Below are 22343 nucleotides of genomic sequence, written 5' to 3' on the forward strand. Positions count from 1 at the left end.
ATTATTAAGGAACCCTTGAGTGCACCAAGCTCTACTGGGTACCTGACATTTGTTAGGGAAAGAAAAGATTAACCATCGGCCAAAAATAGACAAATAGATTACCATAGCACCATCTGCACTATACATCGCAAGGTGTGAAAGAGACTTTTTGGCTTCTACGTTTTATGCAAACTTGTAATACTGTCACAGTCTTAGTTGACATTGCATGATCTAAAGTTCACGTCATGTTAAGAGTTTAAAAGACACGTGGAATTCCTGATGTAGAAAACAGGAAGTAGAATGAATAAAGTTGACTTTGAGTTCAGTCAAGTCAAATCAAGTCAGTAAGGTTTTGCTCCCGGTCCAGGAAGGTTGGACGTTGCTTCCTGGACTGGTGTGTATATATGTATATAGCATGAAAGTCGATGGACTAGTGATTGTTGCTTAATAATATTTGAGAGTTGATTTCATTATGTGCTTATTGAATATTAAGGTATTATTCGTATTTCAATGGATATCTATAGTTGAAGCTCCAGTGTCACTAGTAGTAATTGTTCTTATTGTTACCCGCTGAGATGCGGACGTGATTGATACATTTGATACCGCTGCTATGCGGATAGGATTGTTATTATTTCTGGACTTGTAGCACTAACAAGGAGTGCAGTATATTATTATTATTTTAGTAAAATAAACTTCATGTTGTCTGCTGAACGGACTTGAGTCAGTCGTATAGTGTCTGTCTTGTCACGTGTCTGGAGTACTTCAGGAAGTAAGAACTCAGTATTACACCATTCAACGTTCATTGACAAATACCTAATCTATCAGGGTTAGGGTTAGGAATGTGCCTTTATCTTTGTGTCTTTCTGAGTATTTTATTAATTTTTTTTTATATTGCAATTAGCTGAACCTGCCATTAAATTACGTTTAAAAAAAAAAGACAACACATACACACACACATCTGTAAGCCAAAATGATGAAATAAAAACAGATTATTTGTAAATAATTTTGTAAATTTATTGTATAAAAACAAAGAATAAATCAATGAACTTAAAGAACACCTAATTGTACAGTATTTACAAAGTGGTTTTAAAATATAAATAAACCAGTCAGATCTTTCCCCCAAGCACATAGGCTACAGACTTCATTGCAACACAGGCAGACACATTCGACAACGCATTCATAATATTGTAAAAGAAATATTTCAATTTATTATTGAGAATAAATTAAACATTGTTAAGGCAAGGACAAGCATGAAATTATTTCTTTAACATTAGCAATAGTATAGCACAACATTTGTTTCTTGATCTAACAATATACAAAAATAGATCTCATTTGTTAAACTCAAGTTAACAATTTTTAATAGTTTAGTATACAGCTTAACAGTTTAGTTTAAAGTCAAATATATCAAATAATTGGATAGCTGTGTACATTGAACATGGCATCAATAATATAGCGGGTTACTTTGACTCAAACTAAAAATAAGAACACTCCAATCGCGTATAGAATTAATCTTATCTTCTTCACAATCACGTTTATCTTCGAACATCAGCACATATCAATAACACTCAAACCATAATTCATTTATACGCGCCCACGGAACACTAGAAATCTGGCATATTTAGAACACGTGATGTATGATTTTATCTTGCGATGACATCATCAAGATTCATCTAGATTGGTTGATATAATTACGTGAGACAAAATAAAAAGTCTTACTATTTGAACACCGAAAAATCAATTCGCTGTTCACTTCAACTCGGTGATACTAATAGCAAAATAAGGCGAATGTCTCGTGCGTAGTATTTCATATGACTGTGTCAGACCCTGCTGCGACCTGCATATTATGTCGCATCTGACGCAGACAAAGCCGATGTGCGAATAGGATGAATCCTCTCTTCAACACTTAACCATGTATTTAAAAAAAAAGTATTTTTATTAAATCGGTGTAGAAGAAAGGAAACCACGTATTCAGACCGTACACGGTTATAATACTTGCATTTACCTTTGATTAACTATGAGACACATCACATAATCTTCTTATCGTCTTGTCACATACAGTCATTCATTTAGTCAAATCTTACAACTGTTTAATCAGTTCAACTGAAAACTAGTAGACAAAGTACAGCCAAAGACAAGTTCAAGTATTTTTGGGTAAGTTTTGGACCCCTAAGTCTTAAAATTGCTCCTATTAAAACATTCTTTCCAAAAAAAAAAAAAAAAAATAAAAAGTCATGATGAGTTGGGGTTTGGGTTGTGAACTTTGGATATTTGATTCTCATTCTAAAGCAATACAGTTTAAATTTCTTCAGTGCTGCAAATGTCACATGGTGTGGGAGTGACAATGAAAAGTAAATAAAATAGTTCAGAATGTGTGTCTAAAGGAAATATAATAAATACTTTGTAGGTTTCGACACTTTATTAAAATTAAAATAATTGATCACTGTTAGTTAAATGAACCACTATAGAAAAAAATTGTCTACAGTCAATTTCTATTTGTCTTTTACCATTGAACTTGGCCTTGTGATTGTATGTTAAATGATTTGTGTTTCCTTAATAGCGCAATTTTGTCTAAAGACATTGCTAGGTATCGGCCAGAAGCACTGTTAGTCCTTGTCCAGTTACATAAGTAACCATGACATACCAGGGATAGTGCTAGGTCTTGTCCAGTGATATGGCTAGGCATCGTCCAGTAATACTGCTAGGACTTGTCCAGTGACTCACATAAGGGACAAACAACACTTTTTGTGCTTAATTCTTGAACTATCATCTTCAGAGATTTCCTCCCGCATACATAATGCACATATGAGTTTACGATGGCAGGTTACACCCCCTGAAACGGTTAGAACATATTCAAAGCATTTAAAATTGTCACCCAACGTCAATGGCACATAGTGAACTATTATTTTCCTTGGATGCCGTGAAGTTGGACGCTGTGACCGTCACTGGATTGCGAGCGAATTATGAAAGCTAAAACTCTGAAGCAGCTTAAGTCATGAAGTTCTAACACTCCAAATGTAAGTTCTGCCACTCCAAATGTAAGTTCTAACATTCCACTGAGTTGCTGAGGTTTTCATCGACATGATCTATCGCGTAACTGCCAGACGTTGTGGTGGAGCCATCGTCATCATCCTCATCAATGCTGTGGTTGAGCGCAGCCAGTGGCAGGTGTCTGTGTGAATACTGCTGGTGTGGCTGCTGCTGATGCATTGGAGGGTATCCATTAGGCGACAAGAGTGAATGCTGCTTCAGCGGTTGATTCTGAAGACGGTCGTGTCTGGCTATGGCGTCTCTGCTCAAGGGGACTGAAATGGCTGATTTGTTAGCACGATCGCGCAGGTCGTAGCGAGGCTGCCCGTGGATCCTCCCGTTCTGATGCGCTGTGGGAGGAATGTGGGTCAGCCCCGAGACGTTGTCACTTTTGGGTCCAATGTTCATCATGTAGGGGGTGCCATAGCCAGGCTGGTTCACCGGAATATTTCTGTGCAGGTCGGCAAAAGCGTGAGATGGTTTAGAGCCTTGGTGCTCGTCGTCCAATGTAAATCGGACTTTGTTGGCTATCTTTCTAGACTTGTCTAAGTCGTTCTGAGCCACGTAGACACGGTCCGAGCGAGTCAGATCTCCCAGGCTGCTGTAGTCACGTGTTTGCATAAGACCAAACGTTGATCGCTGCGTTAGGGGAAGGGCCCCAGCAGTCACAGGTTCCCTAGGAGGCACGCGAGGAGCCAAAAGGTTCGGAGCCAAGTTCCCATTGCTGTAGTTATTGATAGGTGGGGTTCCTAAAGAAATGAGCATAAAAAAGATTAATATCCAACGTAGACTACAATATTATGAAATGAAATATTTCAATACTTTAGGTGTTTTTCTTTGAAAGATATCAATCAAACTTACCTCCTTGTGAGACCTCTTCCACATCACTAGCACCTTTCCCACTGTCACTGGTAGTGACATCACCTGATGAATCGCTGTGATGATCATCGCTGGCTGCTCTTTTCCTTGTCTGAGAAAAAAAAAAGTATACGCATATTAAAGCAAACATTGACCATTTATTAAACGAAATTTAGCAAATTGTATTATAAAAGCTAAACACATGTTAGAGTGGCAACACTACACAGAACAGAGGACAATAGACAACATAATGATTGTCAAGTTTGAACATTTCTGACGATGTTAACCTTAAGTGTTGTGAGAACATGGAACTTACGGTTTGTCAACCCACGATACCCAGCTTAAGTTTTTAAAGAATTTTTTTTTAAATATTCAAGTAAAAATAAAATTTATTTAAAAAAAAAAGATATGACGTGTCTTTTCTATAAAATAATGGCAATTTGTTCAATTCCGAATATTAAAGAGGAGTGCAAACCCAGTTGCGACCTGCATATTTTGTCAGATCTAATGCAGACCAAGTCGTCCACTATAGATCCCAGTTCTCCTCGTTTGTCTACGCTACGGCGAGTGCTTTTCTTTTGGGTCTCAAAGGTGTCTATATAGAACGACTCTGTAATGACATACTTGGGCTTGAGACCAAAATTATAGTTGAAGAAATGAAGAGGCTTTTTCTTCTGTCATATTGCGCGAGAAAGGCATATGCAACGGGTGTCTTTATTTCTGCTTTACTTAGAGACCACCAGAGTGCCACTGGATAAATGTGATAACATCCAAGAGATGATGCTGGGATGTGACTGTAATGAGTGCTTTCCCCTGTACAACACACTTTAAAATGATATTTTAAAACGTTTAAGTTCTGAAACCCAAAGGGCGTTAATGACAATCATCAATCACTCGCTTTTCCCTTCCTTTGAAGCAACCATTTTTTTTTTCGCCCTTAGTATCAAAAGCCATTAGTCCAAGCAATCGTGGTGCGGGCGTGTGTTTTTTCCCAGGGTGATCAGTATCGATATGGCCCGTTGCACCCTTTTTTTTTTCTTCTTTTTTTTTTGTATTCAAGTTAAGTGATGATTAAAGAAAACATCGAATACAAGTGAGCAAAATATCGATTCCGAATGTAATCGATGCTGTTCTTCCCGCTCTCGTTTCTGATTGTGCAACTTGAGTTTTCAATTAAGAAAATAAAGGCCGTGGAATTCAACTTAGGCGGTAAGGAGAAATATCGCTTGAGCGATACCAGTGTCATTGTTGATGGCGATATTAAACAAACACACACACACACACATATCAACACACACAACGTTTCAAACGGACTTGAACAAATGATGATACCACGTGACAAAAAGGCTAGCTAGATCGATTTTATAGAAATGGCCCCTGGGCTCAGTTTTAATGGCTTGTGTTAGATCAATAGCTGTATAAATAACTATACAAATAAAATTGTGTTTAATTTTGAATGTGTTTTTTTATGCTTTCCGCCCTCTCCATTTTCTTTTCTGCCCCCCCCCCCAACCCAAAACACTACTATGTCACAGTGACCTACCACAAATCGATTTCAGTTTGTTCTAAAAAGTGATATCTTCAGTGTTCAAGTAGTTAACCCTTCAGTTTAATCACAAAGACGCCAAGATGTTAAGATTAAACGGTCGGGAAATTCTTTGTTTCTTTTTCTTAATGCTGACACTTCGTAGAGGCAACAGTTCGCTATAATCATAACGCCACGCACTGAGGTTAATTAGCAGATAAGCTCTACTGCAAGGCAGTGCTACGGAAACGCTTTGTAATTGCCGCCACCACCAGTTGGTAGAAATAACTAAGAAATGAATCGTATCATGGCCTGAGAATATTTTGTTCAGTTCGAAGACGACTATACTTTCATCGATAGGACCATTTAGCTTTTTGTTGCAAACAAACTGTGCCCGGAACTGCAGTATAGGTTCTAGCTATCAGGCATCTTTGATGTATAACTAGCATCAAGTCAAGAACAAAAAAAAAAAATGGAAATAATGCCAATGCTAACCAGCACGGAAAAGAACCCCCCCCCCCCCGGAAAATCTTTTCAAGATCTCTCTTCTCCTTTCCTTTACTGAGAATGTAAAACAATAAAATTAACATTTCTTACAGAAGCTTTCGGTCGCCATTTGCAATGCAGGATTTACTTATAAGCTACACAAGCACTCGTTTAGGGCACACACACACACAAAATGTACGACGATTTATTATGAATAATATTGATTTGAAGTTACTAATACTCCTTCTAACTCTAGATATACTTCTAAAAAGTAAATCAGTTTAACCATCTCGGTATCTACCAATCCTATTTGGCACTGATATCTGGACTTATGAAAAGGCCTCAAAAAGCCTCAAGGGTTTACCTCTGGACTTATGAAAAGGCCTCAAAAAGCCTCAAGGGTTTACCTCTGGACTTATGAAAAGGCCTCAAAAAGCCTCAAGGGTTTACCTCTGGACTTATGAAAAGGCCTCAAAAAGCCTCAAGGGTTTACCTCTGGACTTATTAAAAGGCCTCAAAAAGCCTAAGGGTTTACCTCTGGACTTATTAAAAGGCCTCAAAAAGCCTCAAGGGTTTACCTCTGGACTTATGAAAAGGCCTCAAAAAGCCTCAAGGGTTTACCTAATATTTAATCCAGTTCTGGCCATGTTAGTGCTACAGTAAACCTATTCGACAACTTGGATGAAAAGAAAAACCTAGCAGTGCCAGGGTAGACAACCTATTTTAGCACAAGGGTCTAACAAATTAACGACACAAGTGTCGCGAGCCGCATCACGACAAATGAATTAAGTTCATTGGGACTGACCCCTCAGCGGTTTTATTGTCCACTGTAGGAAGATGTTTCGAAAGGCCGGATGAGGTCCGCGTGTCTTAGTTCGGGCATCACTGGCCTAACGAAATATTTAAAAGAAATATGTGTAGCAATTATGCGTAAGAAGAACCTAAATTAAAGACTAGAGTTGATTGTAGACTAAACAGTAGGGACACATATAACATTTACACAGTGTAATAATGTTTAGATCGTTATACGTACAAAGTACTATAAATCAATAGAAACAAAAATGATGGCCTATTAAGAATTTGCCCCAAGATATAGAAAGCTGCAGAAAATGAGCCATTCACTCAATCAGGAAGTGGGGCTTTGAAAGTTGTTTTCTTCTTTCTTACCAAGCCAAAAATACTTTTTTTTTTTTTTTTTATTTAAATGTCTGTGCAGTGAACAAAAGAGATGCTAATCTTTATTTACTTGAAATGTAAGACGCTGGTCCCGATTGGATCATCGAACGCTGGGTTGTCGTTGACAACAGTGTAAACAGCTCCACCTACATAATGAGATGTTTTGAGCCGCGGAGAAGAAAGCGTTTTTTTTTTGTTTTGTGGCGGGCCGTCGCGGTGATTTGTTTCGCCTTGTAGAATGCTTGGGTAAATCTTCAGGGATGTCGAAGGGTTTTCTCTAAACCTTGGTGCCCCTTGTGAAGCCTAGGCCACTCACGTGAGACCAGAGCGAATGTGTTTAACTTTGTTAAGAGTGCTTGGGGAGGGGGAAGAATGTTGTTTTTTTTTAGGTGAGGTGGCGTGGGACGTTTGTAAACAAAGCCAGAATTTGGCGTCCACGGATATCGGTGGTTGTCGTCTTTAATTAATGCTAAAAATGACACACAAACACACGCACACAGACATAGGCCCCTACATACACAACGAAAGAAAAAATATTCATCGGAATGACTGGAGATAATTTGAGCCTACAATCGTTGTGGTCTCAAAATTGTTATAAAATATGCGTGGGTCTAGCAGAATATGAGTGGGTCCAATTTTGTTTGGGGTTATAATCATGTTTTTATTTCATGGAAAGTACAGATTTTGATTATTGAATAATTCTAACTTATAATTTGGATGCAGATGTTATCATGGCAGGAATAAAATTCTCAACCAAATGTGTATACTAAACATAAGTGTATACAATATGATCTCTCTCTCTCTCTCTCTCTCTCTCTCTCTCTGTGTGTATATATATATATATATATATATATATATATATATATATATATATATATATATATATATATATATATATATATATATATATGTATAATCGATATGCTTATAAATTTATTAATAGTATTAAATGCGTTTATATTTAAGCCTCCACTTTGTAAAATCTGGCACTGATCTTGTTAAAATTAATTATAAAGTAGATAATTGGGACTAAATTCTACATTCTTGATTCCTCTGGAAATTTTCATTGTCTTTACAGGTTACTCTTCTTGCAAAGCTAATTAAGGTTATTTAAATAGCTTCTTGGGCATACTAGTTCGTGCTTGATTGAATTTTGTATTGCAGACTCTCTGTATTTGTTTTAACTGCCGGATGTCTCTTAAAGTGAATATGTAGTTTCTATCACTTTTAGAAGCTGGGAAGTCAATAAATGAGTTTTTTAGAAGCCAATAGTATCTGTTAAGTTGTCAGATTGTCTAGTTCTAGCATTTTTACAAAACGAAACCTGAGCTGAGTGCCATTAATGAAAGTATGTAGTACTATAGTGCAAAACCTAGAATGTTTCTCAGAATGACATTTGCAAAAGCCTGCTTTAAATTATGACAAAAAAACAGATATACTTATGACATTGTTCTGACAGATTTTACCTACCTCAGAATACAAGGTGAAACTGGCTGTATCCAGAATATCTTTGGTCAACATTGTGGGAGCCTGTTTGAATGTGTTTCCACTTCCGGTCGTCTTAAAGCTCTCGAAGGACATGTTCGGGTCACGTGATTTGACGTTCCCGTCTCCAAACCCCGTCTCTTTGTCCGAGGATCCAATTAAGTAATTGGGAATACTATGAAGGCCGACTTCCGTAGCGTCTTTGGGAAGAGGGCAATGTCTGTGGTTAGGATCTTTGGCTTTTAGATTAGGCTCTGAACATCTGCCGAGATCCGTGCGTTTGAGAATTATAATGATGGTGACGATTATGATGGTGATGATGACTGTGATTCCAGCAATGATGCCCGCGATGATGACATACTTCTGATCCATGACCGCTGCATCGCTGAGCAGAGTGGCGTTGGAGAAGTCTATACTGATGTGAAGAGAGGTTTCATTGTTAAGACGAGGATTGCCTCCGTCTTGGACAGAGATGGTCAGCCTCAACTCACTGCCTCGGTTCTGGGAGAGCCTCTTGGCCACGAAGATTGTGCCCGTTGCGTTGTCAATGCTGAAAAGGTTGTTGGGGTTTCCTTCGGCGATGATGTAGAGCAGCTTAGCGTTATTGTCCAAGTCAGCGTCTGATGCAACGACTCTAGCAATGACGCTTCCTGGGGAAAGGTTGGCGCTGATGTTGATGGAGTCGTTCGTAGGGGTAGGGTATAGGATATAAGGGGAATGGTCATTATCGTCCGTTATGGCTATGGTCAAGGTGGAGGTGCTGCTGAGAGACGGACTGCCTCCGTCTTTAACAGAAACGAGTATCGTGTACTGGTCAACTTCTTCTCTGTCAAATGATTTTGTAGTGGATATAACGCCGGACTCGGACACCAAGAAACTGCTGGACGGATCGGAAACGAGGCTAAAAGTGTACTGAGCATTAAGACCATCATCGTCATCTTCAGCCATAATTTGTCCTACGAAAGAGCCTTGGGGTTCGTTCTCTTTAAGTTGATACTCTGTCCTGGTGATAGACGGCGTGTTATCATTGACGTCGTCAACAAAAACGGTCACTGTAGTACTTCCAGTAAGGGGTGGAACCCCACGATCGATGGCCAAAACTGTCAGAAAAATAACTGGCGTCATTTCTCTATCCAGTGGAGCTATGGTCGATACCCATCCAGATGATGGATCGACAGAGAAAGCGTTGCTCGAGTTTACAGCGAGCTGGTAAAAGAAGTCCTTATTTACACCCTCGTCCGCGTCATTGGCGGAGACCCTGATCAGATTTGCCCTCTTTGGAATGTTCTCTGCTATTTTGACCTTGCTGGAAGTGTCAGTAAACTGCGGACTGTTGTCATTCACATCCTTCAACCTAACAGTGAGATTGACAAACGCGGACAAGATGGGCGAGCCTCGATCTGAGCATTTGAGAACCACGTTTATCTCGGGCTGGCTCTCCCTGTCCAGCTGGCTTCTGACTTCGATGGCGTAACCATGATCCTCGATTACCTGCAATAGAAACTGTGGGTTCATAGATGTGCAAGCCACATCCCCGTTATTGCCTTCATCATTGTCTACATATTTCAAAGTCCCTACGAAAGATCCTATGGGGATGTCTTCCGGCAGTAAGAGACTGCCATTTACTAAAGTCTCAGCTAGTGTAAGAGAAAGCTTTGGAGGCTTATTCCCGACATCTAGCACATTGATAACCAGCATTGCTTGAGAAGATCTGGGCGATGCTCCGTGGTCTCTGGCTTCAACCACAGCTTGGAACTTCATCGTCTCATACATAAGGTCCGATTTAACACTGACGGCGCCAGTGTCGGCATTCAGGGCGAACATCTGCAGAACTTTACTCGAAGTCAGAGAGCTAAATTGGTAAGAGACCCGACCGTTTTCTCCAGCATCAGAATCTGTTGCGTTTATTGATCCGACTACGCTTGCGACTGTAGTGGTCTCCCAAATAGAAAAATTGAACAAAGGTTGGATAAAGATTGGACTATTGTCATTGACGTCCAATACGCTTACCATAACTGAAAGAGTGCCCGTTAAAGCAGAGCTGGTGGTTCCGTCTTTGGCATAGATGACTAAATTGTACGTGGATTGAGTCTCCCTGTCAAGGTTCTGCTGAAGGATTAGCTTCAGGGACGAAGCGTCCACGAGTTTCTCTACCTTTAGCTCAAAGACATTGCTTTTGTCCATCCAGTACGAAAGGTTGGCGTTGACACCAACGTCCTTGTCAGTAGCCGGCGGAATGGTCAACTCGCTTCCTATCTGCTCGGCTTCAGACATACTCAGAGAGAGCTGGGGTGATGGGAAGCTCGGGGCGTTGTCGTTGATGTCCTCGATCACCACTGTGACGCTGATGAACTTGTAGATGGACACTTCCTGCTGGACGGTAACGTCGAACGTCAAAGCGCAAGTCGGAGCAGACGAGTCACACACTTTTTCCCTGTCGATTCGGGCGATCGTGTTCAGAGCCCCCGTTTTGTTGTTTATGCTCAGAAGGGACGTTACTCTGATGCCATCCGAGCTCAAAATTTGATACTTGAACCGGTCAAAGACGTCCTGTGTCACCTCGTTCCTAAGCCCGCTCTCGTCTGCTACGTTACCAACGAGCGTGCCAACCTCCTTCTCTTCCTCCAAGTTGAAAGTGATGCTCTTTCTGCTTTGCGACTCGACTGGAAGCATCTGAGAGCCCAAAGCAGCCAAGACTAAGACAATGTGCAGCTTCATAGTTGAAGAAGTGAACAGAAAGTTGCTGATAAACCAAGGACGTGTGTCTAATACATTAGTGAATCTGAAAAGAGAAAGTGAAGCATGTATTAATAATATAAAAAAAAACAACTGATTCTAGCAAGAGAAGTATCCAATAAGGTGAATGCTATTTGTTAAATACCTTCGTAGCATTAATAATATTTGTAATAATAAGGCGAATGTCTAGAAGAATGTGTAATTATAATAAGGTGAAAGTCTTGTAGAATTTGTAATAATAACGCGAGCACGTGAAGAATGAGTGTAGTATTTTCGATTGACTACTGCAGACCAAGTTGCGACTGAATTTGCAACGTAAAAAAATAACTAACGAAATGCCGAGTGTTTTTATATAGGTTTCAGTTGTGTAGCAACCATGGTACGAAAGTGTTCATTGCGCCCGGGCTTATGACAATGCAGGGATCTTAGGGGCCTTTGAAAAAGTCGCTTATTAGCCTGAATTAAAAACATGTTATTTAGTGTCGTGAAATTAATCATTGTAGAGAGAAGTCTCACTGGATCTAGTTTAAGGGAACTATCGCACGTAAAATGTGGTACATTCATTGCAATGTCTTTTTGTAAAAGTGCCGATACATACACGATGTCTCCTTTTAATGTTCAGTCTCACTCAAGCTTTTAGGGAAGGGAACCCCGATAACATTATTGAACTCGACCTCACGTGCACCTTGCTACGCCACTGGCTGATTGTGTCTAAGATATTATCAAGAATAGTGGCCTGTTATAATCGAAAGGTTAAAAAATGTATTTAGAAATTGGTGTGGTGGTAAACAAAAAATCTCACGAAAGAAATCTGGCCTTCACTTTCTCGGCTGCACTTAGTACGAAGAGCGGTTATTGTTCTTGCGACATCCTTTGGTAAACGGAGCGAACAGGCCGACAAGTGCCAATACTTTTTTGATGACAACTATAGGACCTCTGCTGCCATTTACCACATGTGGAGCTCCTCTGCGTATCTCCTCCACCCAGCTTCCTCCTGCACCCCCCCCCCCATTACTTTATCCCAGTATCTCAGGAAACATCGCTAATGAAAAACACAGGCAGCGCGTTGAAGCAAAAACAAACAAGGTAAACCTAAATACAACGAGAGTTTAAACGGGAAATAATGAGAACAGTGCGTTGCTAAGGACGCGGTTGTCACGAATGACATTTCTCCAGATTTTCAACGGTCCCATTGCCAGATAGCTGCTAGATCTAGGAAAAACATGCCAAAACGGTCTGAGCCGGGGTTCACTGTTAAATTGGGTTGAGTTTACCTGCTCATTGTAATGTTAAGAGCTCTATATCCAGGAGCACAATGCAATTGATAAAGACGAATTCTTAATTTCGGCACCTTAAGATTATATATTTATATTTTGGTCTTTGCCATATCTGTGATTAAAAAGAAAACTCCACACTTCAGCGTTTTCTTTTTTTTTTTTAACTCAGTAAAACGACGAATTGTGTGTGGAAATCTGGAAAAAAAAAAAGCCAAAGTTTATCCTAGTGGCGTTTCAACCATGGCACAGGGTTAATGTGGTTAATTGTGCCCTGGCTATTGACTAAAAGGACCCCACAGGCCATGAATGATATTTTTTTTTTATTAATTTTTAGAATATAGACCAGCATTGATTGTTATTATTTCTAAGTTACGTTGAATTGAGTGTAATGACACTATTACTTCTAAAAGGCAAGAGATAGGTTGACATTAGAAGACCTTTCTTTGTAAACGTAATAGTACATACAGCCATAGAGCTAAACACTGCTTTTGTTTTGTTTGGTTTTTTCACTCAACCTTCTGCTTATGTTTGGAGAAATGAAGTTGGCGCCATAAAAGTCTTGAACCAAAGTCCATTGGTACGTACATTTGTACCCGCTGGTTAAACTCAATTTTGTAAAATGCCATCTTTGTATAGATCTCTCTATACCCATCCCGCGAATTTAAAGGCATTGTATACTTTGTAGAAAGTTAATGGTACGTCTTTCATTCGCAAAGTTGTTTACCATAAAATTTATAAACAAACACGCGAGGCATTTCAGTCCACCAGGTACCAAGAGGCATTGATTACACTACGGGCTTGTATATTTCTTCGGCCAGCTGTATCGAAGCTCAGCATCTCTAGTAAAAGGCCCTCACCTATTAGACAACCGCTCCTGTATTTAAAGACATTTTATATTCCATTTCTCTTTGTTTTCTTCACCGCCGCATCATTTCCCCCCCCCCCCCCCCCAAACCATTTTGTGCTCAAAACCTGGTTTGTGTATTTTAATGCAATAAAATGTACAAAGGAGGTGGGGGGTAGAATCGAGAGACGCTGCCAGTCGTGTCAGGATCCTTAGCTCAATTTAACCCTTAGCTGGGCTCTGGAACACCTGACCATACCATACGGCCGGACAGAGCATGTACAGTTTACATCTAGATTTTCTTTATTGCCATTTACCTCCCCTTCAGTGTAAACCTGAACAGACAAATTACTGGGGGAAGAGGGAAGGGAGGGGTGGCAGTGAAACGGAAAAAGTCTGTGTATGGAAGGGGGATAAGCGGTTTTATGACGAATCCTTTTAATACTCTACCAGCTCCCTTATTTGTAAGCCCCTCCCCTTCACCGTACCCTTTATAAATAGTTTAAAGGCTAAAAGCCCAGGGAGAAAAAAAAATAAGTCCGCGATGTGTTTACTTTATTGCCGAGTTAAAATAATATTTAAACTTTGGCCAATTTCGTCCGCCGGCCGCCTGCTTCCAACATGCGCGTACCGGATTGTTAGCCGTGTGGAGTACAGGCCCCTGACAAGCTATGGATGACATGCGGCCGGGGAGGGGAGTTTGTATATGAATCCGGGGAGCGAACATGAAAGGGATCGGGGAATGGGAGGTCATACCGTCTACAACAAACAAAGGTAGGCAATCGTAGTTCTTTGGACGTATTGGAAGCGATTGTTTCCTCTTCTTTCTAATTGTCATAAGAGTCTATGACTCTTGGAGCTCTAGGTCTATGGAAGCTTGTCTCCATATGCCAGTAAACTTGTGCCTGGGAAAGATCCAAGTAGATTATTACATCTTACATCACTATTACCGATGGCTCATATTAAAACAATGATTGTGACTTTAGTAAAGTATTAGGTATATGTATATAGTATTATAAATATTTTTCATGTCCGCCCTCATCAAGCCGTAACCAAGACCTTAAGATTTGTCGAACCGCATTTGCATTTGTGGTGTTTTCGTCTTAACTTTAAAGCGAAGACTTGATGCTGCTAAACTGAACTCTAATAGGGCCAGAAAACATGGCATGTAGTTGGAGCATTTAAATAAATACACACCTTTTCTAAATTGAATGGTTTTATTATTTACCATCTTTATCTTAAACTTTCTTCTTCAAATCATAGTCTTTCTTTATCTATTCTAAATAGTGAGGTTTGTCTGGTCGCCGAGCCTAAAAGGTTGAGAACCGCTGCTTTATAATGAAAGAACTCAAGAGGTTTATTACAATGAACAGTGTATTTGATCATGACCTATATACAACTTCTCAATAACTGCTGAACAGTATTATATGGCCTGGACGTGGAAGCGTCAACCTGTTTGTCTTGTGTGTTATTGTAAATGAAAGATATTAAAAAAAAAAAAAAAAAAAAAAGTTTCCTCTTTCCTCCTCATGAGCCCATCAGGTCCTCCAGTGCCTCGGACGGAAGACAAATAAAGACTCCACTAAGTGAAGATAACCGTAACTAGACTCTTACCATCAACACACACACAGTCAATGGATTCCGACATCCATCCTACATTAAAACAGTATCTAAAAGATCCTGACTGTTCCAAAAAGTCCGGCTTGGTCAGGAGCGAAGTTGTAGCCCGAGAGTGACAGGCAACACGGAACGGCTGTACGAGAGCTTGTTGAACAGGTCAGACCTCGGTGAGCAGGGTGAGGAGAGGCAATGAAAGCCCAAATGTTGGATGTGGAGGGGCGGGTAGTACTGTAGTCAAAAAAACTAAAAGTAACAGAACAAATCAATCACAGGTAACTGAAGACCTTTGTTTTCGAACTCGCGTTCTCTGCCTCCAGCACTGAGTTCCATCCAAGATCAAGTTTCGACCCCCCTCCCCCCCCCAAAAAAAAAAAAGACTCAGCAGAAAATATCAGGGAGAAATACTTGAACTTACTTGTCTCATCAAAAGAAGAGCGGTAAACAGCTCTGTTGAGACGACTAACAGGACATGTTCCAAATTGATGAGTTCTTTTTTTTTTTTCTTTCTTTTATGTTTTGTTGCATATTTCTTCACAGATATTTGTATTTCCCTCCTAATCCCCGCCCTCCTCCCCAAGGTCGCTTGCCCTTCAATGCCCCCCTACCTAATAGACCCTGACACCTCCACAGGAGCAGACAGGTGCCTAAGAAAGAAATATAATTAACCACATTATCAACAATTAACTTTATACAGGAAACGTATTTAATATCCTCGCGTTTAAAACGAAGACCCTCTTTCCTTGGCGTGATTTACAGCTTTAAAAATATTAATTGAAAGTGGCCAACGGCGGTAGGTGCATAATTACACAATGGTTGAAATTGATTGAACCAATTATCTCCAACACGCTCTCTCTTATTCACATTACCAAAGTAATATCATATCACGTGACTTTCTAAAGCCCTCGACAAGAAACAAAAAAATAAGGAACTTCCTTTGATTTTCCTGATGGATCACAGGCGCGCATAGTTAAAGATGGCAGCCATATCTCATTAGTTTAAAAACCTTTCTTGTCAAACTTTGGGATCAATCGCTCGGTCCCTATCCTCCCTTGTATTATACTTTACACCTCCTCTATGAGATGTTAATTGTTTCCAGGAGGCATTTGGGAAGGGGGGTGGGGGTGTCTGACGTATCAAGCAGCATGTGGAACTTATAGCATGTCCTGGAAGTTGAGGGTAAAGAAAACAAAAGGGGGAGACACAATCTCAGCTTCACTCTTTGTTATAGGAGACCTCTTTGAGTCACAACATGGGCGGATCAAATGCGCATTAACGGGTGAGGCGCGAGGGGACGGGGTACAAAAATGGGGTGGTGGTAAGACAGAACGTGTGAGGTCTGCACCTACCATTTCGCTCAAATCAACTACTTTGCCAAATGTGTTCACTAATATACCGTGAAAGAAGCTTGTCAACACCCAGATAGGGTTCCCCAATTCTATACTCTTTTTAACACAATTCACAGCGTGCCAAGATTTAATCGTCTAAACAAAAATAAAGTTTGTCTTCTAAGAATTTTTTTTATCCATTTCTAAAAGAAACGTGCAGGCATGTGAAAGATACATATTATATGCAAAGAGGGGAAACCTTTTTTAAAGCATATATCGTATGCAAATGATCAGTTGGATACTAGATTAACATCCCAGACACCGATATGCAGACAGATTAATATTCCCCTTTCAGACCTATAGGGCAGATGATGTAAAAGTCATCTGATTCTGTGGCCTACGGTTAACGAGGGTGTCACGTGGCCAGCACAACGGCCTTACTTAGCCCCAACTATTGTCAGGTAGCCAATAGAGCTGGGTGGAAAAAGGCGCCCAAAGGTTCAGAAATTTAAAAATCCCAGGTTTCGAACCCGGAACTCCTGGTTCAGAAATCAAGCGCTTTACCGCCAGCCACCGCGCCTCCTGCATGATATCGCAAACATAAAAAAAAAAAAAAAAAAAAAACTATTAGTTCAGAATAAAACCAATTGCACTTTATAGGCCTACATCTAAAATCCACAACAGTTCGAATCCTGGTGAAGTATGGGATCTTTAATTTCAGGATTCTTGAGCGACCCTAATGGGTACCTGGCATTAGTTGGGGAAAAGTAAAGGCGGCTCTTTCTTTAAAATAAAATTATCTGGAACCATTTCTTAGTGGGCCCAAGCAAGTGGGAGCCCTAAAGCGTAGCTTATGTTGCCTATAGGTAAATCCAGCACCTCATTCCATAACAGCTGCAACATCATAGACCAATTTAAAAGTAACACACATTAACCAAAATGTAACAATGTCAAAGTTCTACAGCTTACAGTTCATATATAGTTGCACAAAAGCTTATTTATAGTTCATAGAAAATTCATATATTGTATTGAACGTAAAGGAAAACTGGAGGGGGGGGGGGGAGAGAAAATGGAGGAAGTTGAAGGACAAGGACGTTATTCATAAAACTCGATTTGATTGGCTGTAATAAAAGCAGCCCGTGGCGATTGGTTGCGGAGTCAGACGATGGCGTTTACTATCAATAAAACCAAATCTCGCGCGTTTTATTGCGATGTAGCTCTAGCAGTCTGGCGTTGTCGTCATCGCTCCCTGTACTCACATCAGTAGTTACAGCTGGTGATAATTTACGACACATTCACCAGTAACCTTTGACATTCCATTTTTTCTTTCTTTATATTTTTATGCTTGGTAACCTGGTGTAACCCCCCAATGCTAGCGTTCTGACAGCCCATCAGTCTAATAGCGAGTGTTAAAAGAAATGGTTATGTTTGATTAGAATGCCAGAAGCAAGCCCCCTAGTTAGCTGTTAGCTGAAAGATGGAACGAGGAAGAAATAAAAAACGATGAACAAGAAACTAGGAGGTATGCTAAAAGTATTTAGCACCACGAGAGAAGTCAGAGTGAGCATAACTCTGGGGCCAAGTTATTCGAAGCACTGCGTGCAATAGACAGTTATCTGCCCTCAATGAAACAAACTGACATTTCAGCGTTTATCAGAGCCAATCGCAGTAACAGGTTTTTGTCAATTAGAAGTAGGACAAATTGGGAGACCAAATAACATCATAAGGTAATAACCTCATAATCAGGACGTATGAATTCAATAGGGTTCTTCTGTATTTCCTTACGGACAATAAAGATTATTATTATTATTATTATTATCATTATCTTTTAGATTATTCTAGAAATGCTACTTTCATTCTGTTTTCTTGCTCATTTGAATACTTTTTTTAATTAAAAAAATTCAAAATGTATATTCGACTAGTCTAAGATGTAATAAATCTTCAAGTCTAAAGGAGCATCAAAAACATGTCTAACAGGAGACTCCTTTCAAATACAACAATTCTCAATGTTTTAACAATTTTGGCTCAGTAACTATTTTTGTTCGAAGCAAGGGTGTCGATTATAAGAATCACGTAACAGAATCAGTACCAATCCAGGGGACTTTCAACCAAATAAATAATATTGCACAATTTTCATGTGACGCGATGGCGGTAAAGCGCTTGGCTTCCGAACCGAGTTCCCTGGTTCGAATCCTGGTGAAGACTGGGATTTTTAACTCGGGGTATTTGGGCGCTCCTGAGTCCACCCAGCTCTAATGAGTACCTGACATTATTTGGGGAAAGTAAAGGCAGTTGGTCGTTGCGCTGGCCGTATGACACCCTTGTTAACAGTGGGCCACAGAAACAGGTGACCTTTACATCATCTGCCCTATAGATCGCAAGGTCTGAAAGGGGAAGTACATAATTTTATAAAAATGTCCATGTTCTTCCATACATGTCATGGACTTCAACTCTGCCTCGCTTTGAACTTGTGTTTTGTATTCCCCAATAATTTATGATCTATTTTCAGGATATTGTATGACCTTGGCAAAGGAAGTGGCAGACGATATTCAAGAACAAAGTGTGTATTAGGGACTTCGGGAAGTGGTCACAGACAGTTTTAATGTGACGTCTGCCTCTGGTACACCTCCTCAAATTTGACATGGTATTAAAAAAACGCCCTTCACCTGAAAGGTGATCTAGATCGTCTGCTCGCAAGAAGGAGCGTACAGCAGCGGCCAGGGGGGGAGGCTATGGAATGGGATTCGGCTAGATAAAAGTGTGGTGTTGCATATAGGTTTACAAGTGTGTGTGTTTGTGTCTGCAAGAAAAGATAGAAAATGAGTGAGAAAAAAAAAGTCATAGAAAGAAAAAAATAGATAAATAGAAAGAAACAGAAAGAGAGAGGGAAATAGAGAGAAAGAAAGAGAGAGAGAAAGAGGACAACGAGAGAGAGAGAGAGAAAAGAGAGAGAGAGAAAAGTCGAAAAGAGAAAGAGGAAAACGAGAGAGTAATAAAAGAGAGAGAGAGAGAGAGAGACAATGAGAGAACACTAATAAATTAGCTAAATATCTTTTTGAACTATCCCCAATAAGAGTAGTCTTTCAAATATAGTATATACATGTTTTGTTCTCTTGAAAGATTCCATTGATCCCTATTCTATGTACGCCTATGATCGGCTTATCTTTTCTTCCGTCTTTTTTTTTTTTCCTTTTCCCTATGGACTGAAAATAGCACTAAAAGCCAAGAGAACCTCCAACACGAACAGAATAATGTCATGGCCCGTTACAAAACATTGCCCCTGCCCCTTTAATGTCATGTCTGGCTGCCTTCAAGCCTACACTGAAACCAATCTAAACGTGAACAATGAAGTCCTTCATCAACTCACAATGGAATGTCACAATCTTAAATCAAAAGTAGATTCTTCAAGACAAAAAACAAAAAAAAAAAAAACTAAAAAACAATGGCATTCTTGTAAGGACATAAATATAATGAACTGTCATGCCGCTGTAGTACCAACGCTGGAGGCGAGATGAGTTTGGAAATTTGAGAACCGTTGCCGACTTTGGTCGTCAGCACGGGGGTGAGGGGAGACTACTCAATTAAAAGCTTAAAGGTAGATAACTCAAGAGCTAACACGTACATGATTTATGCGCTGGTGACACACAGGGATGCTTGAAGCATAATCAACATGTCTTTTGATGTGATAGGATTAGAATCTAGAGTGAGGGAAAACAAAAGAGAGGGAGGGGGAGAGAGGGAGAGAGAGAGCGAGAAACAGCAAAAGTAAGAGGGCAAAAGAGAGAAAAGGAGAGAGGGGATAGACAAAGTGAGATAGAGAAAGGGAGAAATAGACAGGGACACAGAAAGAGCGGAAGAGAGAAAGAAAAGAGAGAGAGAGAGTAAAAGATGAAAAGTAAGGAAGAAATTACGAAATGTAGTATATATATAGAGAGAGACAGAGAGAGGGGAGAGAAAGTAATAGCAAGAGAGAGACAGAGAGAGAAATAGAAAGAGAAAATGGAAAGAGGGAGGAAGGAGACAGAGAGAACGGAAGAAAGAGGGAGAAAGAGAAAGAAAGAGAAAATGGAAAGAGGGGGGAAGGAGACAGAGAGAACGGAAGAAAGAGGGAGAAAGAGAAAGAAAGAGAAAATGGAAAGAGGGGGGAAGGAGACAGAGAGAACGGAAGAAAGAGGGAGAAAGAGAAAGAAAGAGAAAAACGGAGAAAGAGATACAGAGAGAACGGAAGAGAGAGAGAGAGGGAGAAATGGAAGGAAGAGAAAAAAGGGAGAAAGAGATACAGAGAGAACGGAAGTGAGAGAAAGTAATGGAGAAAAGACGAGAAGTAGAAATACAGAGAGGAATGAAGAAAATAGTTACATATAAGACTTTCCAATCAGAGGCACAGAATCAGAGCAACAACACAAAGAAATAACAGAGGATAGAGAAAGACACAAGAGTGCGCAAAGCAATAGAAAGAATATAGTTAGCTCTCTAATAGAAGCTAAACCTGTCATGAATTAACCAATGTCATCAACATATTTTCAAATAACCCATTCTTTCTCGGCGAACAGCTTCATCTAAACACTCTCAACCACGACATCGTGAAATAAAAACAAAAAGTCTATTGGAATAACATTACACCTAACAAAAAGACGCATGAGGAGAAAGCTGTATAAATGGCTTAAAGAAGATGTTTCGAGGATGAATCGATGAGATGACAAGTGTAAATGAGCTACCGAGTGATGAAAACTACAAAGACGTCAAAGAAAAAAAGGTAATGATGAAGTAAAAATGAGACGAGAGAACAGAATGCTTGACGATAATGAGAAGTCTGCGGAATGTGAGGGTTAATGAAAACTTGAGAAGTGATGGCGATGACTTGAAACTTGAGACCAGGCTCCTAGAACTGACTGGCAAAGTAACATGGAAACTTTGCAAAGCCTAAACACTATTCGAAATATACATCTTGCTGATGGTATCCTAAGTGAACAATTTACATAACCAGTGGCGTAGCTAGGATGGGGGGAGGAGGGAGGAGAATTTAAAAATCCCGCCCCCCTCCCCCCAATGAGTGGGTTTTTTTTTCACATTAAAAATTAAACATTACGCAAAATGCAGGGGCCCCCAAAGAAGTCAACGAGAGGCAGATATAAGGTAACCTAAATGAACAGTTAAAATCACAGGATTGGGAGGTTTAAGACAGATCGATAAGGAAATTGATTAGAAATTGTATTTTAATATATATATATAAATCAAACACGTACTATACTCTGTACACTGTAAAAGTTATTTTTAAAAATACTTACATATATATCAGCTTCTGATGATCTGATTAATGAAAATTCACTGGTTGAAATCACGTTTTCACTTTAAAAAATCTACCCGAAATGAGAGTCTGAAAGAAACACAAAATTATAATCCTTGAAATATGAAAAGTTTTCAAACTTCACTCTTGTAATCTAGTAATGTAGAGGCACATAGATTGTACCAATAGTTAGAATTTGTTTCGAAGTCATGCGCAATAGACCATCGTCGGAAAGAATCAAAAGAATGGAAAGGGGTGCGGACGGTGGTTATTGACTTTTTACCTTTTGTTACGCTCGTTCCGGTTGGTTGGAATTTTCGTTGTGTTTTTTCATTTCCGTGCCTGTAGGAACAGCCCGATAACAATTTTGGCGAGTACCATCTGTTAAAATATTTGAAAGGAAAACCTACGTCCTTTAGGGATGGTACGCTTTATGTTGCTAGACACGCTGACCCTTGCCCTGTTCATTTCCGCCCAAATATTGATGCTTCCATCTCTGGGGCGCTGAATGGACAAGGACATGCTAGACGTCTCGCTTGTTGTTCTTGGATGTGCGCCTCTCTACATAGCCAAGATTATACCGCATCGTGTTTATAGTTCACAGTGAGACGTGAGCCATGTATTCTATATAGTGACCATTTTTAAAAGAGAAGGTGCCTACCTTTTATTTTACAATGTTATTCTACAGATAGCTTTCGTTCTTTTATTTACTTTGTGC

General features: G+C 39.8%; 1 protein-coding gene across 1 annotated transcript in view; it reads right to left on the bottom strand.

Annotated features, from left to right (window-relative positions):
* Positions 1-968: 968 nt before the first annotated feature.
* LOC106052485 (protocadherin alpha-13-like) overlaps positions 969-22343 on the bottom strand; it is a 40357-nt gene continuing 18982 nt past the window's right edge. Inside the window, exons 2-5 of the mRNA XM_013207878.2 lie at positions 21627-21715; positions 8522-11318; positions 3868-3976; positions 969-3755 (exon numbers count right to left, since the gene is read on the bottom strand). Of these exons, the coding sequence (XP_013063332.2) occupies positions 3022-3755; positions 3868-3976; positions 8522-11254 (3576 nt within the window). The 5' untranslated portion in view covers positions 11255-11318; positions 21627-21715 and the 3' untranslated portion in view covers positions 969-3021. The remainder of the gene's footprint in view (positions 3756-3867; positions 3977-8521; positions 11319-21626; positions 21716-22343) is intronic.

The sequence above is a fragment of the Biomphalaria glabrata genome, chromosome 8, assembly GCF_947242115.1.
Source record: "Biomphalaria glabrata chromosome 8, xgBioGlab47.1, whole genome shotgun sequence".
In the NCBI taxonomy this organism is placed as follows: domain Eukaryota; kingdom Metazoa; phylum Mollusca; class Gastropoda; family Planorbidae; genus Biomphalaria; species Biomphalaria glabrata.